Raw genomic sequence first — 16545 nt, forward strand, 5'->3', positions numbered from 1 at the left:
AGAAGAAACCTGACAAAGATGTTACAGAAAATTCAAGATCAATACTTCTCATAAACACAAAAAACCAAGTGATATATATGTAATTCATAAATATAAAGATATATGATATATAAATACATATATAAAATACATTACGACTGTGTTGGGTGATAGGGCTTCAAATGGTGAAGGTGGTCAAAAGGCACAAATTTCCTGCTGTTAGATAAATAAGTTCTAGGGATATAATGTACAGTATGGTGATTATAGTCAACAAAACTGTATGACATATTCGAAAGTTTTTAAGAGAATAGATCTTAAAAGTTCTCATCACAAGAGAAAAATGTAACTATGTGAGGTGATGGATGTGAACTAGTTATTTCGTAATTATTTTGCTATACATACAAGTATCAAATCACATTGTACACCTTAAGCTAATCCAATGCTATGTGCCAATTATATCTCAGTAAGAGTGGAAAAAATAAAATAAAAAAATTTTAAAAAGAAATAAATTATGACTAAGTTAGGCTTATCCCAGAAATGCAAGGTTGCTTTGACATTTAAAAATCAGTGTAGCATAGAAAGACAAATACCATATGATTTCACTCATATGTGGAATTTAAGAAACAAAACAGATGAACATAGGGGAAGGGGAAGAAAAAAAGAGAGGGAAGCAAACCATAAGAGACTCTTTACTATAGACTCTTAACAAACTGAGGGCCGCTGGTGGGAGGTGGGTAGGGGAGGGGCTAGATGGGTGATGGGTATTAAGGAGGGCACTTGTGATGAGCACTGGGTGTTTTAAGTGACAAATCTCTGAATTCTACTCCAGAAATCAATATTACACTATATGTTAACTAAGTAGAATTTAAATAAAAACTTAAAAAAAATCAATCAATGTAATTTGCCACATTAACATAGTGAAAGAGAAAACCATATGAGGCCAAAAAAGTGCTGACAAACTTCAACACCATTTTATGGTGAAAATTCTCAGAGAATTTGGAAGGTAGCTTCTTCAGTCTGATAAAAGGCAGCTACAAAAAAAAAATCTATAGCTAATATCCTACTTAATGTTGAAATACTGAAGGTATCCCCCCAAGATTGGGAACAAGACAAAGATGTCCACTCTCACCAGTTCTGTTTAATATATTATTCAAGGTCCCAGCCAGTTCAGCAAGGCAAGAAAAAGAAATAAAAGGCGTAAAGATTGGGAATGGATAAGTAAAATAGTCTCTATCTGCAGATGGTATTATTGCTAGAATCTATAAAGCAAGGACTAGAAAAACTGAATTCGCAAGGTCACAGGATACAGGGTGGATACACAAAAATCATTATATTTTTATATATTAGCTGCAACAATTAGAAAGTACATTTTTTTAAAATTCCATTTACAATAGGAACAAATCACAAAATTCTCAGCAACAGGTAACAAATGTCATGCAAGACCTGTATGCTGAAAGGACAAAATACTGCTGAGAGAAATTACAGAAGACCTGGTGCAATGGAAACATATACCATGCTCATAAACTGGACGACTCCGTAGTGTCAAGATGTCAGTTCTTCTCAAACTGATCTACAAATCCAATGCAATCCCAATCATGGTCCTATGTTTTTGTAGACATTGACAGACTCATTTTAAAATGTATATGGAAATGCAAAAGACCTAACAAAGGAATATCTTTTCAACAAACAAGAAATGAAGTCATTGGGATGAGCTTGAATCCAATCTGACTGGTGTCCTGATATAAAAGGGGATATTTGGAAACAGAGACATATACACAGGGAGAACACCATGTGGAAACAAAGGCAGATACGGGGGTGATATTTCTATAAGCCAAGGAATGCCAAAGCTTGCCGGCAAACACCAGAAGCTAGGAGAGGGACCCGGAACACATTCTCACAGCCTTAAAAAGAATCAACCCTGCCAACACCTTGATCTTGGATATCTAACTTCCAGAAAGAGGAGACGCTACATTTCTGTTGGTTAAGGCACCCAGTTTATGATACTTTGTTACAGCAGCCTTGGCAAACTGATACAAATTTTGGTATGCTGGACAATAAATTGGACTTCATTAAATGAGAAATCTCTGACCATCAAGAAAATTGGTCATCATCTGCGCATTAGGAAACTTAATAGGCAGATTCGAAGAAAGTATTTGCAAACATATATCTGACAGAGGACTAATATCTAGGATATATATATATATATATATATATATATATATATATATATATATATATACATATACATATTTTAAACTCCTATAACTAGTTAAAAAAAAGACAGAAAGCCAATAAAAATGGCCAACATACCTGAAAAGACACTTCACAAAAAAAGAGATATAAACAACCAACAACTACTTGAAAAGGTGCTCAACTTATTTGTCAAAATGGAAATGCAAACTGAAACCACAATGAACTACTACGATACACCCACCAGAAAGACTTTTTACATCAAATTTTGGTGATGTTGTAGAGCAACTGGAACTCTTGTTGGTGGGAATGTAAAAGGGTACCACCACTTTGGGAAAAGGTCCGACGGTTTCTTTTAAAACTAAACAGGCACCAGCCCTGTGATCCAGGAATTCCACTCTATTTATTTAAGAGAAATAAAAACATATATTCACCAAAAAATGTGTACAAGGATATCCATAGCAGCTTCAAATCATGATAGCAGAAAGTTGATAGGTTGAGGGTATAATATCATGGAATGCTACTCAACAAAAAAAAGGAATTATATACAACATCATGGATGATCCTTCAAAACATCATGTTGTTGGAAAGAAGTCAAATACAAAGAGTTCACAATGCATGATTCCATTTATATAAAGTTCTAAAATAAGTAAAACTAAGCTATGGTGAAAAAATCAGAATAGTAGTTGCCTCTGGAGATTGGTGGGGGGGTGGGTATTGACTGGGGAGAAGAAGGGAAATTTTTCTGGAATGATGGTAATGCTCCACATCTTGCCAGAGATTTGGGTCACATAGATGGATACAATGTTAAAATTCTTGAACAGCATACTCATGATCTGTGCATTTTAATCTATGTAAATTTTACCTAGAAAATCTATAAATATTGAACTCTGGTTAATTATATAAATGCTTAAGTGCTTCAAGGTGAAGTATACTGATGTCTTCAATTTACTCTGAAATGCATAAAAAATAGATTGATGGATGCATAAAGGAATACAGATATGTGGTGAAGCAAATATGGCCAAATGTTAATTGTGGATCTAGTGAGTGGATATAGGATTGCTCACAGTAAAACTCATTCAACCTTCCTGTATGTTAGAAAATTTTTATAATAAAATGTTACGGAGAATATGAAGACTAGAGGATATCTGGGGAGGATAACTTTTTCTGAACTTAGAAAGCCATTTTATCCTATACTAGTGTTTCTCAGAGGGTGGTCTTTGCCTTACCCATGGAAGGAACTCACCTACTGAAGTTTAAGAACAAATGTTCTATATCCCTATCCCGCAGGATTTCACTCCACACCCAGAGCTTCAAATGCTACTTCATCACCAACTCCCAAATCTTGATCTTTCTTAAGCTCCAATTCCTTTTGGGCTGGGAATTGCCACTGGTCTCATAGGTAACTTCAACTTACCAAACCCCACATTGGACTCATTCTCCTACCCCTATTTCCCAATCTCACTCTCCTCCCCTACCCATCATTCTGTCAGGAAAAGGCATCCTTCTGCCCATTTGAGCAAACCAGAGACCTTGGGGGTCATCCTAGACCCCTCTTTCACTTCCATTTATTTCAGGTGACATTACACTGGCTCACTGACTTGGCTTCTAAAACATCTGTCACATCACTCTTTGCCCCATAAGCTGCCTTAGTTCAGCTATCATGATGCTGTACCTTTTGAGCCTTCTCCATGACGGGAGGACCTCAAAATACTACAGGCAGCGACAAGGGTTGGGGGGGAGGCATTATGACAAATAGACAGAGGCTAAGTAATGTGCCCAAGGGCACACAGCTGGGAGGTGCCGAAGTGAGAATCTGAACGCAGTAATCTGGCTCCAGAGTCTGTTTAAACCATTACTCAGTATAAACAAAAATGGGGTTTTTCTTTTTTTGTGATGAGAGTCAGCTACATCTCTGTTACTAGAGTAACACTAGCTGCTCTAACAGATAAATCCCCAGGTCTCAAAAGTTTACTATAACAAAAATTCCTCCCATTATAATGCTCTATCTTCAAAGCAGTGATAGAAAACCCAGGCTCCTTCTGTGTGATTCTGCCATCTTCATCATTCTCCAGTGTATTTAGCCAGACGGCAAAAGAGCTCATAGGATTAAGTGAGATGTTTTTACAGACCTGGTCTGGGAATGGCAAAGGTTACTTTTCACCAAGTGTGCCCCCAGCTGTGTGCCCTAGAGGAAAAGGAAATGGAGGTGGTTAAGTACCTAAGAGTTTTTGTCAAAATCTAATTGCTCTTAATTCTGATTTACTCAAGAAAGATTGAGCATCGATTCTATACTTCAATTTATGCTGGCATATTATGCTTTTCAAAAAATATATATCCATAGCCAGACAGTGCACAAAATTTAGAATCTCCTCCTTCTCAAAAAGGCAAGAATATACAATTGGAATCATATATTTACATACGTATATATATATATATGTACAGATATAAACTTGGCAATTATTAAAACACCATACCTAATCCACATCTTATTCACAAATTGGTTAAAAATCTTTTACATGTTCAAAAGTAGGCCAAAAACTAAAACAAACTCAACCCTACCCAAAATGGTGTCAAAATACTTGTAAGTACCCTCATTGATTCACATTTGCTATTACTAGAAATTAAATCAGATTTTCTAAATCCTTTTAGATTTTTAAAACTTAAAAAAAACTTAATAAAAAACAAAAAAAACCCCTCCATGATGAAGCCTTCTAGAGGAAAAAAAAAATTCTCCAGAGAAGCTAAAAATGGGTTTTATATGGGTTATGTCCACCCCATTAGTATATATTTTAGGTAAGTGACACGGAATCGGCTCCTGGAGAAATGGAATTTCAGGTAATTTTTGCTTGTTTCCCTTTAAAATGACTTCTATAAAATATGGCAATGACTTTTTAAAGCTACCACTTATCAACCACCACATGGCAGGTTCTGCACGGAGTGCCCTCTGTGCATTATCTTATTTCAACCTCATACCCTTAAGTACTTACTAAAGCGGCCTGGGCCTTTTTCCCATCATAAAATGGACACAGAGATAAAAATCAGAACAGTCTAAAGCCAAAAATGTACTGGTTTCTAACTTCTACCAACCTCAAGGTGAGCTACCAAAGGATAAGGAAAACAAAAATCTAGAAATAAGCCTATGACAACGTTTGGAAAATTGACCCGTTTTAATTTTTTAAAAACAAAAAACACAACACAACATCCAATTATTTTTACCATCTACAATTCAGTTATATCCAAACATTCTAAAACCAAACAGAGTGCCCTGGCCAGAAGCAGGGGCTGAAGACGTGACGCTGAAGACACACGAAGGTGAATGCTAGAGGTGACAGTCCCAGCTAGCTGCAGGTCACAGGTCTTCCAACACGCGCCAGTGCCTTTCGGCTCAGTTTGCTCACGTGTTTTACAGGAAGCTCTTTAAAATAATTTCATCCCAGACACCAGATTTCTTCAATAATAAGCAGCTCCATAACATTTGTGTTTCCATCCAATTGACGGGAATAAAAAGCAATTTTTGTTTTTGTCTTGTTTTGGTAGCACAGAGAGATAAAACTATCCGGCAGATTCCTTTAGTAATAAATGAGGAAAGGAGAGGTAAGAAAAGATCTGGGCTGTGCTGGGTGCTGGTTTCTACTTGTCTCTTTAATGTTGACTTCTGAAGTGTTAAATCACACTCATGCCACTACAATGATTAGTACTAGTAATCTTTTTGCAGATGATAAAAAGGAAAAATACCCAATGGACATAAAAATGGTCAAAAAGATTTTACTGCAGGTCAATTTTTTCCCCCCAAAAAAGATACAAAATGAACATACAATTGGGATGGTAACTCCGTTAGACATTCCAATTCACCCAGTTGCTTGTTCGCCACAGAAGTAAGGAGAACAGGCATTAAGTTTGATTAGTAATGTTATAGTAGTAACCAGATGTGTTAATGGCAGCTTATTTGAGGTCCATCAATCCTTGGAATACGTGTAGGGAAGCACGGCTGTCGTTCTCCGACTGCCCACATCTGAACACATTCAGCTACCATGGAAACTACAAAGGAAGGAAAAATATATTTATTCCAAGATTCATGTACTGGGATTTTTAAGCGCCCTTTCTTCTGTAAAGCCCCGGAGTGGTGATAATGTGCTAGGGACTGCTGTGTTTGCCGGCATGAGCGCCCATCCTCTGAGGGTCCTGAGAAGGATAGTGGATTGGTCCTGGAGCCCTCATGAAAGGAGGGGGTGGTCCCATTGGGTGGAACATGTGTGGCCCAAAACCTGCAGATGGGAGAGGACAAATTTGTTAGGCTTGCAGTTTCCTTGACAACCTTTCAAACCTTTGAATCTTTCTAAGGTCAAAACCACCTACACAGAAACCAAGCTAGCTGACAAGGGGCTTCAGAAAATGTCAGTTCACAGACTTGCTCAGGAACGTCTACCTGTAGTACTTCCTTGGTTTTAGAAACCTGTCCCCTCACACCAGGTTAAAAGAAAACTCCATGGGACTCAAGGTATCTGCTAGTATGTCATCTGAACCTTTGGTATCTATCGAACACGCCACTCCTACTGGCCAGGATTCAATCAGGATTTGCGAGGGGAGGAAGAAATCAGGCGGAGGCAAGACCCTGTCACCACCAACATCAATGCTTTATCCTGGAATGGAGGGTGTTCAAAAACCAGGACTTCGTTAAAGAGGATGGGGACGCTGCCACAGGAGAAATGGCCACTTGTGATTTACCTACATTTTTCACATTGTCACTGACAGCTTCTAGAGCAGCACGATACAAAGTGCTGGTCCTGGAACTGTTTATTACTGCCCCCCCCCCCAAAGATAAAGCCATATGTAACTTGAGCCAAAATTTAACTTAATTACAAGAACAAGCACCCTGTTTAGTTCATCTGACACATTTTTTGTAACAAAACTCTCTTAATGAACTTATATCCTGGCACAAGCTCTATATCTTATAGACAGGTAATGAATGCTTTGTACAGTGACACACATCCACTTTAAGCAATGGCACTCTAGGACATTAGTTAGGATTTAGTTTAGAACAGGGGACAAACTGATGATAGATAACTGTAATCCAGTAACTCCCATTCTGATTATATATATACTCAGATCTTTAGCTCTGGCGACTTTCCTCTCCTTGGCAGGCCAGGAAAAAAAAGAAAGGATCAGGGACCCTAACAAATCAGGTTTACTTGCAGACTTCTATGGGGGAAATTAAAAGGATCTGGACATGATAATGAGGTGTGAAGACAGGACTCTCACAAGGATTTTTCTGGGCTAAGTTAGACCTATCTACTGAGAAGGAGGATGGATGTTACCTGGGGGTGGGGGCGGGGCAATACCAGGGGGTGGTGGCAGTGCAATGTTCACCACAGCTGGAGGACCACTCGGGGGGAGGTTGAAGTAGTTGGCAGAGGCTTCTTCTTCTGCTGCAGGAGGAGGAGGAAGAGCTGGAGAACAGAAAAGAGCCAACAGTTGGAGGGAAGACAACAGTGCAACACTGCTTCCCCCCCTGTAAGTCCTGGGCTCCTGCTGACAGAAAAGGGCTGCTGCAGGAGCCAGACACCCAGCCACTGAGGAACATTAGGGCAGTGTGAGCATCTGAAGTCAGCCAGCTACCGGGGAGGGGGGGGAGCAGAAAGTCTGCACTCACCTCCTGGCAGTCCTGGAACGGGCTCAAGCTTGATCCCAGAGTCTGTGGTTCCATCCTTCTCTTTTTCTTTTCCTCTGGCTGCTTGGGACCTGGGAGAGACATACACAAACACACAATGTCAGCACTTGGTCCCACCTTCTCTCACATGTCTGCTTCTCATTTTCTTAGTCAAGCAGAGATCCTTCGCTCCTTGCCTCCTCTTCGGCAAACACTCCTTCCCCATAAAGGCCACAGTGCAGAGTGGATAAAAGCAAATGTTTTAAAGCCAGAAAGACCTGGATCCAAAATCTGCTGGAAATGTACGGACGAGAAGAGGCTACCTCTGTGTGTATGGCATGGTGCTGACTTAGCACACCGGAAGCACTTGGTCTGGGGCGCTGCTTTTAGTGATCTCCTTCCTGCTTCTAAGCCGGAAACCTGTCCTCCCTTTGAACCTTCAGGGCATTTCACCTGAGTCTCTCTTACACAATCATCACTTTCAAAAACTTGAATTAGCTTTTCTTCTCCATTGGACAACCAGCCTCTAGAGGGCAGAATCTAGGTCTAATGCATTTGTAAACTCTCAAATCCACTTTTCATACCCTGGCGTCACAGTTGGCCTATAATAGCTGGTCATAAAAAACACGAACCTTCAAAGGAGTAGATTACTACATCAAAACCCTGAATGAATTTCCAAAGCAGGATCTTCCCAACATCCACAAGATTGAAGTGTTAGAAAATGAAAAATTCTTTTTAACAGTCCTACTGATTTATATCTATTCACCAAAAACATACTAGTCCCCAGATAATGGAACACTTTCTTGAAAATCTCAATAAAAAAATGTTAAGAGTCTAATTCTCACCTTCCCCATTTCACGTTGAGTCTACGGCCATTGACAATCAACTTATTAAAAGACTTCTCTGCAGCCACTTCTGCAGCCTGCCTCGTGGCAAACTGGATGAATGCACACTGCTGTCTTTGCACGACAGTGATCGTCCGAATTTCCCCAAACTGGTAGAAGTGATTTCTGAAGGGATACAGGCAGAGAAACAGGAGAGTTAATGATATACTCCCAGGAGGCTGTGATGGATTATTCACTCTTCCGCTGACTCACGAAGCAGGTGGCCCCATGGTTATCTGTCTAACCACCTGCAGGTAGACCCCCCAATACCCTGCCCTACTGTGGGTGCTACTTACTGAAAGAGAGTAAGAAAAATAATGAGTAAATAAAGGTTTACAAACATCTCAGAGGTTTTTCCCATGGAGGAAAAAGGGGTCCAGCAGGTTCCTTAGGGACCTAAGCCCTACATAAGGGTCTGGCAAACTATAGCCCCCATGGCCCATGAACCAAGAATATTCAAAAAATTTTTTTAAGATTGTGAAACAACGACGACAATGACGACGAAATAAAAGGGAGGAGGAGGAGCACGGAAACGTCTGCCAACTGCAGGGACGGTCTAGCTCTCTCAGACCAGGTTTAATGGAGAAGGTTATGGAAGGCATGTTATATACTTATAGGAGACTCTTCTTCATTTATCTCTTTGCAAGAGGTAATTTCCATCACTATCTATCCAGATGTCTCATCTAGCCAAGCAAAATACAAGCCAAGGATAATACAAATACACCAAATACAAATCTCTTCAAAAGGTCAACAATTTAAACTGTAAGAGCTTTATAATTGCCAAGTTCTCCCTCCTTGACGTAATTAATCATACTTGGATATGTGCCATATTTTAAAAATTCTAATTGGCTATTATAGGTCAAATAGAATCTCACATAGGGGAGCCTGGGTGGCTCAGTCAGTTAAGCATCCGACTCTTGATTTAGGCTTAGGTCGTGATCTCAGGGTTGTGAGATCGAGCTCCGTGTCAGTGATATGCTGAGCGTGGAGCCTGCTTAAGATTCTCTCTCTCGGGCGCCTGGGTGGCTCAGTTGGTTAAGCGACTGCCTTCGGCTCAGGTCAGGATCCTGGAGTCCCTGGATCGAGTCCCACATCGGGCTCCCTGCTCGGCAGGGAGTCTGCTTCTCCCTCTGACCCTCCCCCCTCTCATGTGCTCTCTCTCTCTCTCTCATTCTCTCTGTCTCAAATAAATAAATAAAATCTTTAAAAAAAAAAAGATTCTCTCTCTCCCTCTCTGCCCCTCATCCCCCTGCTCCCTGCTCACGTGCCCTCTCTCCAAAAAAAAAAAAAAAAAAAAAAAAGAATCTCACGTAATCATTACTATACGCAAGGATCAAGCAAGCACTGTTGATGAACACTACCACTTTGGCTTCGGAAAGGATAATTTTATAAAAATTCTAGATGGCATGATACTAACTATAGAGTGGCTAAAGAAAAATGTACTTTGTACAGAATTATCATGCTTGCTGTGTTTTTGCTAAAAAAGTATTCCAGGACAGTTAAAAGCAGAAAAAGCTCATAAAATTTTATCTACAAACCTTAGGTCAGTCTCAGTAATGGTATCACCCAGACCACCAACATACAGTGTGGTGATAGTCTTGTCCTCTGGTGGGTCCAGACGAGGCATTGTTGAAGCCCGCTTTAGAAGCTTATCTGCCACAGGGTCATTGATACCATAATATCGGTCTTTAATGTTCTGATCAGCAAGGGGGTCATCTGGATCTGTTGGCTTCTCATGTCTATGGTTCAGGAAAGAACAGCACATAAAGGTGAAACAAAGGAAAAGAATTTACAGGTATCACCCAACAGTAGCTACATACACATACCCAGAAATGCCTTCTGAACTAGAAACCACGGCCATACCAAAACATAATTATCAAGACAGAGCTAATACCAAAGGATTTACTGTATCACACAAAGACTTGCCAGCCTCCTAAAAGCCATTTAAATGGCCGTCTAAGGTAACAGGGTTTTTTTTTTATCAAGAAATGCTTTTGGCACAATCCACTCCAAAACAAGAAGTAACCAAAACATGGTTCCCCTTCTCTCGGTCAATGGTTCTTAATGTATCTGAGGTCTTGCATGCCACTGAGAGTCTCATTAAAGCTAATGGACCAGCCCCAGAAAAAAGGATAATTTTTTTTTTTTGTGGGTGTGGGGTTAACCAACCCCAAGTCAAGAACTCCTAGTCCAGGGACACCTGGGTGGCGCAGTTTGTTAAGCGTCTGCCTTCGGCTCAGGTCATGATCCCAGGCTCCTGGGATCGAGCCCCGCATTGGGCTCCCGGCTCCGCGGGAAGCCTGCTACTCCCTCTCCCACTCCCCCTGCTTGTGTTCCTGCTCTCGCTATCTCTCTGTCAAATAAATAAGTAAAATCTTAAAAAAAACAAAAAAACAACTCCTAGTCCAGATGCTCGGCAATCTTGATTGAAACATACTCAAACACCCTTTAGAGGCCTGGCCTTCACTGGACTTCAACCATACACTGAGATTCAAGCTAGTTATACCATGACAGTGATGACTTACCTTTAGAGTCAGCATCTGCATATGGCATAACAACTTAGTTTCCCAAGGCCTGGTTATGAGTAAAAGTCCCATTACAAATAAAAACAACAATTTCAACAAGCTCTTCTAAATGTAATAGCCCTAAGACACGACATCTACCATACTAGTTGTATAAACTTGTAGATTTTAAATCAGAAATAGTTTAAACTAGCACCTCCCATTTCTTAAATGACTATCTAAAAGCCGATAATGAAAGTGCCAATTCAGTTCTTGCCTGTATGGACACTCCTCTCCTCTCTTACATTCTCCTTTTACCCAGAAGGAGCAAATGTGGGGTCGATTCCTCTTATAGTAGGGTGTGGTCCGGGCCAGCTTGAGCAACATGTCACTGGTGGAGGTGGCTTTCCCCAACATGCCAACCGGCCGCGTTCCATCAGAGTTAGAGATCTATAGAGGGATGACACGTTCCAAAGATAAATTGTACAGACTGTGTCAAACCGCTAGGATTCTACCAAATATAAAACTACATCAAGAAAGTGGCAGCATACTTCTCTCTCCATATTCTGTGTGTAGTACTCTTTGTTGACATCTGACTTTGGCATGTCATCCTTAAAAGACAATCCTGCATCACGAACCTGGATGGGCAGCCCTAGTACAAAGGAAAAGAGGAAAAAAACCTCAAGATATATTTTTAAACAAATCCATACCAAACCTGCACATGGAATACAACATCATTATTCCCTTCTCCAGCTTCCTAGGTATTGGAGGCTTTATTTTTATTCAAAATCTTTATTACCATCAGGCCAAAACTACCACAGAGTATCCTATGAAACTGTCCAAATTCCTGACCTGTCATGAAATTTGAAATCAATGTTTTAGAATATATTTTAGATGAACGACGTTTGGTTACAGTCAAACTTGACCTGTAATTAATAAATAATAGCTTAAATAATAAATAATAGCTTTTACTAGAACAGCATTTATTTAAATAAGTGTAAAAAGTGGGTTTTTTTTTTTTTTTAAGTATGTATGTATGTATGTATTTATTTGACAGAGAGAGAGAGAGCACACACGCACGCACGTGCACAAGCAGGTAGAGGGAGAGGGAGAAGCAGGCTCCCCACCGAGCAGGGAGCCAGATGTGGAGCTCGATCCCAGGACCCCGGGATCATGACCTGAGCCAAAGGCAGACACTTAACTGACTGAGCCACCCAGGTGCCCCAAAAGTGAGTTATTTTTTAAGCCTGTCTTATAGATCCTCTGGATAGTCACAAGCATGTAAGGATCACAGTATTCTAGAACCAGAACACTTCTTTTAACAAATATATAAATAATATTAAACAATATGTGACCAGGACTTCGATTAGCAGCTATCTTTCTGAACTTAACATATATATAAACTTATATTTTCCCTTTTATTGTATAATAGAAATTCTTGTTTAAAAATTATTTTTCTCATTAACAAAAAGTCACTTTTAGTTAAAAAAAAAAAAAATCACTCTCAAAAGCAGTTACCCTTAAAATAGTAGCAGTTACAGTATACCAGTCCTAAAAACACAGTTGAGACAAAAATCTAAAACATAATTAGCCAATGCTTCTGGTAGGGATTGTGGGAAAGAGCTCTGAATCCTGAAAGAAGCCCAAGGCAAAGCAATTACCTATCATAGGAACGATGCCTTTCCCTCACTTTGGCTATAGGGATGTATATGAGAGAGATTTGGGCTACTTCTGATTAATTCCCAACTTTTCGTTAAGTTCTTCCTGTTACTCAGAAGAGCTCTAGAATGGCCTAGTATGATTCTCCTCTTCTAGGAAAAGTAGAGCACAGTAGGCCCTCCAAAGTGGCGTCAGAACCAGAGATGGGGTGAGAAATGGGAAAGAAAAAGACTGGTTTGTTGTCTAGGGCACGGGCACCTACATGCTTTCAGACCCGTTAGACAGGGTAAACATACCGTACTCCAGGTCCAAGAGGCAGGTCTGACAGACATTCTTCAATTTACTGCAGGTTTGGCACACTTCAGTTTTCTTGAAACGCATGCGGACCCCGGGGCACCAACGAAACACCGTGAATGGTCTGGCACAGATCTGGGAAAACAAAATAAGAGCCACAGAGTGTTCATAGTTCTGATCTGGACAATTAAGGCCAGAAGATTTAGTAACAATGGGAGATTGAAAGAAAAGATCCTAGAATCTAGGGTTTAAAAGAGACCTTAGCAATTATGTAGTCTAAATACCATCTGATGTTTCAATCCCATTTATAACACCCTTCCCCAGGAGTTAAAAAATTCACATAGTACAGAAATGAAATATTAAAGAGTCAAAGTCCTCCCCACACTAGAGGTAACCACCACTAATAATATGACCATTAATCTTTTTAAGGGGGCAATGGGGAGTGCCATATACTCCTTTAAGAATCTTATGCCAGCTATGACCTTCCTCCTCTGCTAAAATCCTTATGTGCATTGTCAGACAACACTCAGTATATCTCAGAGGGTTCAAAGCCCATCCACAGACACCAGGTTAAGAACCTTTACATTAAAGGGCTCACTTTCTTACCTCTCACACTAAACAGTTAACAGTCAATGAGTATATAAATGATATATGAAAGTCTGTGTAGCACTGACTTTTATTGGAGAACCTCAAAGCCCAGCAAGTTGAAAAGAAAAGGAAAATAAAATTAAATCATTATTCTTTAACAGACATACTTACTTTACATTCCTTCCCATACTTTTCTTTGGTCTGAAACAGAAAAAATAGAAAAGAGCAAGTTAGAGAAAAACAAAAACTAGATGTCTGCTCCTTCCATAAAGACAACCCAAGAAATGTGTCTGTAGATCCCCAGCATCCTAATAAGGTGGTAGTGATGGATCACTATTGGAGGTGAGAGAGAGGAGATATATTCTAACCAGCTACTATGAGTCATAACCTCTTAAGAATCTTATGGCTCTAAGTTAGTATGTATCTTTCCATTGCCACAATTCTTAGGCTCATTTCTGGCTCCCAAGTTCTCTCCCTAGGAATTAAAATTCCTAACAGTTTCCACAGTCCTCAAATCACGGAGGACATAGCTCTGGCCAGCCCATTTTACAAAAGTTAGTCAGGGGTAACTACTATAGACCCATCTTGTCAGATACTCTATATAGAGTCAATCAAGATCTCTGAGGTCGATCACAACATAGCCCTATTCTAATTATTAAATGTTAATTACTGATTATTTTACCCTCATTTATAAGGATGGGGTTACCTTACACTAAAGAGACTAGAGGTGCAGTGGCCAAAAGGCATTTGATTAGGAGTCAGGACACTTAATCTAGTCCTGGTTCTCCTCCTACCTTGCTAAGGTTCCTGGAGTCAGCATATCTGAATTTAAATCCAAGCTCCACTCCTTACTTGCCATATTGAAAAGACGTAACTGTCTCTGCCTCTGGTTAACAAACAGACCTAACTGTTAGGTAAATAAATGCTCAACAAATATTAGCTGTTATATTAGGACTCCTACATCGCAGGACTGCTGCTGAGTTCCAAAGACAGAATAAGCATGACAGTCCTTTGCAAATCGTCCTATGCTTTGGGTTAGTAAAGGAGCATCAATACTTTGGCTTGGCTAAGAGAAGCAATTCACGGACAGCGTGCAAATACCACAACAATGACAGAACCTGAATAAACTCCCTTTTCACACGCGATCACTCACCATTCGGATATATGGGTTTTCTCCAAGACACGTCTGGCACAGAATGGGGAAGTCCTGGTGAAAATGGGAAATCTGGTTGAGAGCCAGGCTCCGAAGACCCTGCCATCTCTGCCACACTCTTGGGGACGTGGGGGGGGGGGAGGGTAGGCGAGGAGCGAGGGTGGGGGACAGGGTAGGGCAGGAACCCGAGGTCCAGCACGGGCCGGGTCGCGTGAGGGGGCGCTGTCTGCACTTCCGGCAGGTGGCGGGAGAAAAGACCAGCTCGAAGTGAGTGGAGAGGGCAGGGGTGGGAAGCGGGCTGGTCCGGGACCCTGGCTAAGCCCCCTCCCTCCAAGCCCGGAGGAGGAGGGCCGCCCTCCAGCCTCCCGCTCTGGCCGAGCTAGGCCGCAGCCCTGGCTCCTGCCCGGAATTCCCTCGGCCGCTCCACAACCACGGCCCTGCCTGCCCGAAGGAGGCCCGGCTCCGCCGCCTCTCTCTGTCCTCCTCCGGCAGGCATACTCACCGCATCCTCCCAGTTCTGCCTGTTGTAGGTGTTGGAACCCAGAGAGGTCGCCATCTTGAGAGCGTCTGGAGGCACCGGTGGCTTCCGAGTTGGTAAAGAGGACCGCCACAATCCCGTCAGACCCCGAGGCTGGCTCCCGGCCCGTTGACGTCTTATTTATGCGTCGTGGGCGCCCTTGGGGGCGGTCCTTGTGCGTCGTGACGTCACCGGGAATTTCTTCGCTTGACAATTGGGAGTGCTAGTGGATTGAAACCTGGTGCTCTCTTCGAGTTGGTCCCTATTTGGGAAGAAAAGCCACAAGTACAGTTGATTTATTTTAAAATGGAGCAAAAAAATAAAGGAACAAGTAAGGAATGAGGGACTGGGATTAAAACAGCGTTTGCTCCCATGGAGCGCTTATTATGCCTAATGGTGGGCGAACGTCTTGCTGTGCCAGTATCTTAATTCTCACAATTTCTCTGTAAGGTTGCCAGCTTTAGCAAACAAAAACGCAGAACGTCTAGTTAATGTTGAAGTTCAGATAAACAACAAACCATATTTTAGTATAAATATGTCCCAAACATATTTATACTAAAAAATGACTCGTTTATCTGAAAGTCGAATTTAGCTGGATGTCCTATATTTTATCTGGTAACCACTACCCTCTAGGCAAGTATGATTGTCCCCCCTTTTTTTATATAGACAAGGAAACAAGTTTAGAGAAATTAAGTAACTTCTTGTCGTGTAGCTAAAAATGAAGTCACAAATCCATATTGTTACATGTATCAGTAATTTGTTCCTATTACTGAGAATTCTAATGTACCAGGGGGATTTAAAAAATCCATATTCCCAGTTGATAGACATTTGAGTTGTTCCAGATTTCGTGACTATAAATAAAGCCATTATAACATTCACATACATGTTGTATGGACATACGTTTTCATTTTAAATACAAGAGTGGGATTACTTGATCAAATGGTAAGTATTTATTTTCCCGGATGAGAAAGTTATTGGATTTATCTGAGCTTCTTGAATCTATGGTTTGTTACCTTTTTGAAAAAGATTTTATTTTTTCTTAGTGGCGGGGAGGGGTAGAGGAAGAGAGAATCTTAAGCAAGCTCCATGCCCAGCGCAGAGCTGGACGCAGGGCTCGATCTCACAACCCT

General features: G+C 40.9%; 1 protein-coding gene across 2 annotated transcripts; it reads right to left on the minus strand.

The window, feature by feature from the left end:
- Positions 1–5320: 5320 nt before the first annotated feature.
- RBM22 (RNA binding motif protein 22) lies at positions 5321–15535 on the minus strand. Of its 2 annotated transcripts, none has more exons than XM_032395335.1 (11): positions 15401–15535; positions 14899–14952; positions 13917–13946; positions 13160–13292; positions 11756–11856; positions 11482–11654; positions 10242–10442; positions 8665–8829; positions 7823–7911; positions 7512–7619; positions 5321–6437 (listed from the first exon to the last, which is right to left on the minus strand). In XM_032395335.1, exons 1-11 carry the CDS (start codon positions 15452–15454, stop codon positions 6307–6309), a joined length of 1239 nt encoding a protein of 412 aa, XP_032251226.1. In that variant the 5' UTR covers positions 15455–15535; the 3' UTR covers positions 5321–6306. The 2 variants fall into 2 exon arrangements, with proteins under 2 accessions (XP_032251226.1, XP_032251225.1); XM_032395334.1 differs by having other exon boundaries at positions 7488–7619.
- Positions 15536–16545: the final 1010 nt, after the last annotated feature.

The sequence above is a fragment of the Phoca vitulina genome, unplaced genomic scaffold (assembly GCF_004348235.1).
Source record: "Phoca vitulina isolate PV1807 unplaced genomic scaffold, GSC_HSeal_1.0 scaffold83, whole genome shotgun sequence".
Taxonomy (NCBI): domain Eukaryota; kingdom Metazoa; phylum Chordata; class Mammalia; order Carnivora; family Phocidae; genus Phoca; species Phoca vitulina.

Bases quoted from the DNA above. Each gene is read 5' to 3' on its own strand.
- RBM22 (XM_032395334.1), bottom strand. From the start codon at position 15,454: ATGGCGACCTCTCTGGGTTCCAACACCTACAACAGGCAGAACTGGGAG. The intron at 11,857-13,159 runs GTATGTTTACCC...CCTTTGTACTAG, and splicing joins CCTCTTGGACCTGGAGTACG to GGCTGCCCATCCAGGTTCGT. The intron at 7,912-8,664 runs GTGAGAATTAGA...TGTCTCTCCCAG, and splicing joins CTCAACGTGAAATGGGGAAG to GTCCCAAGCAGCCAGAGGAA.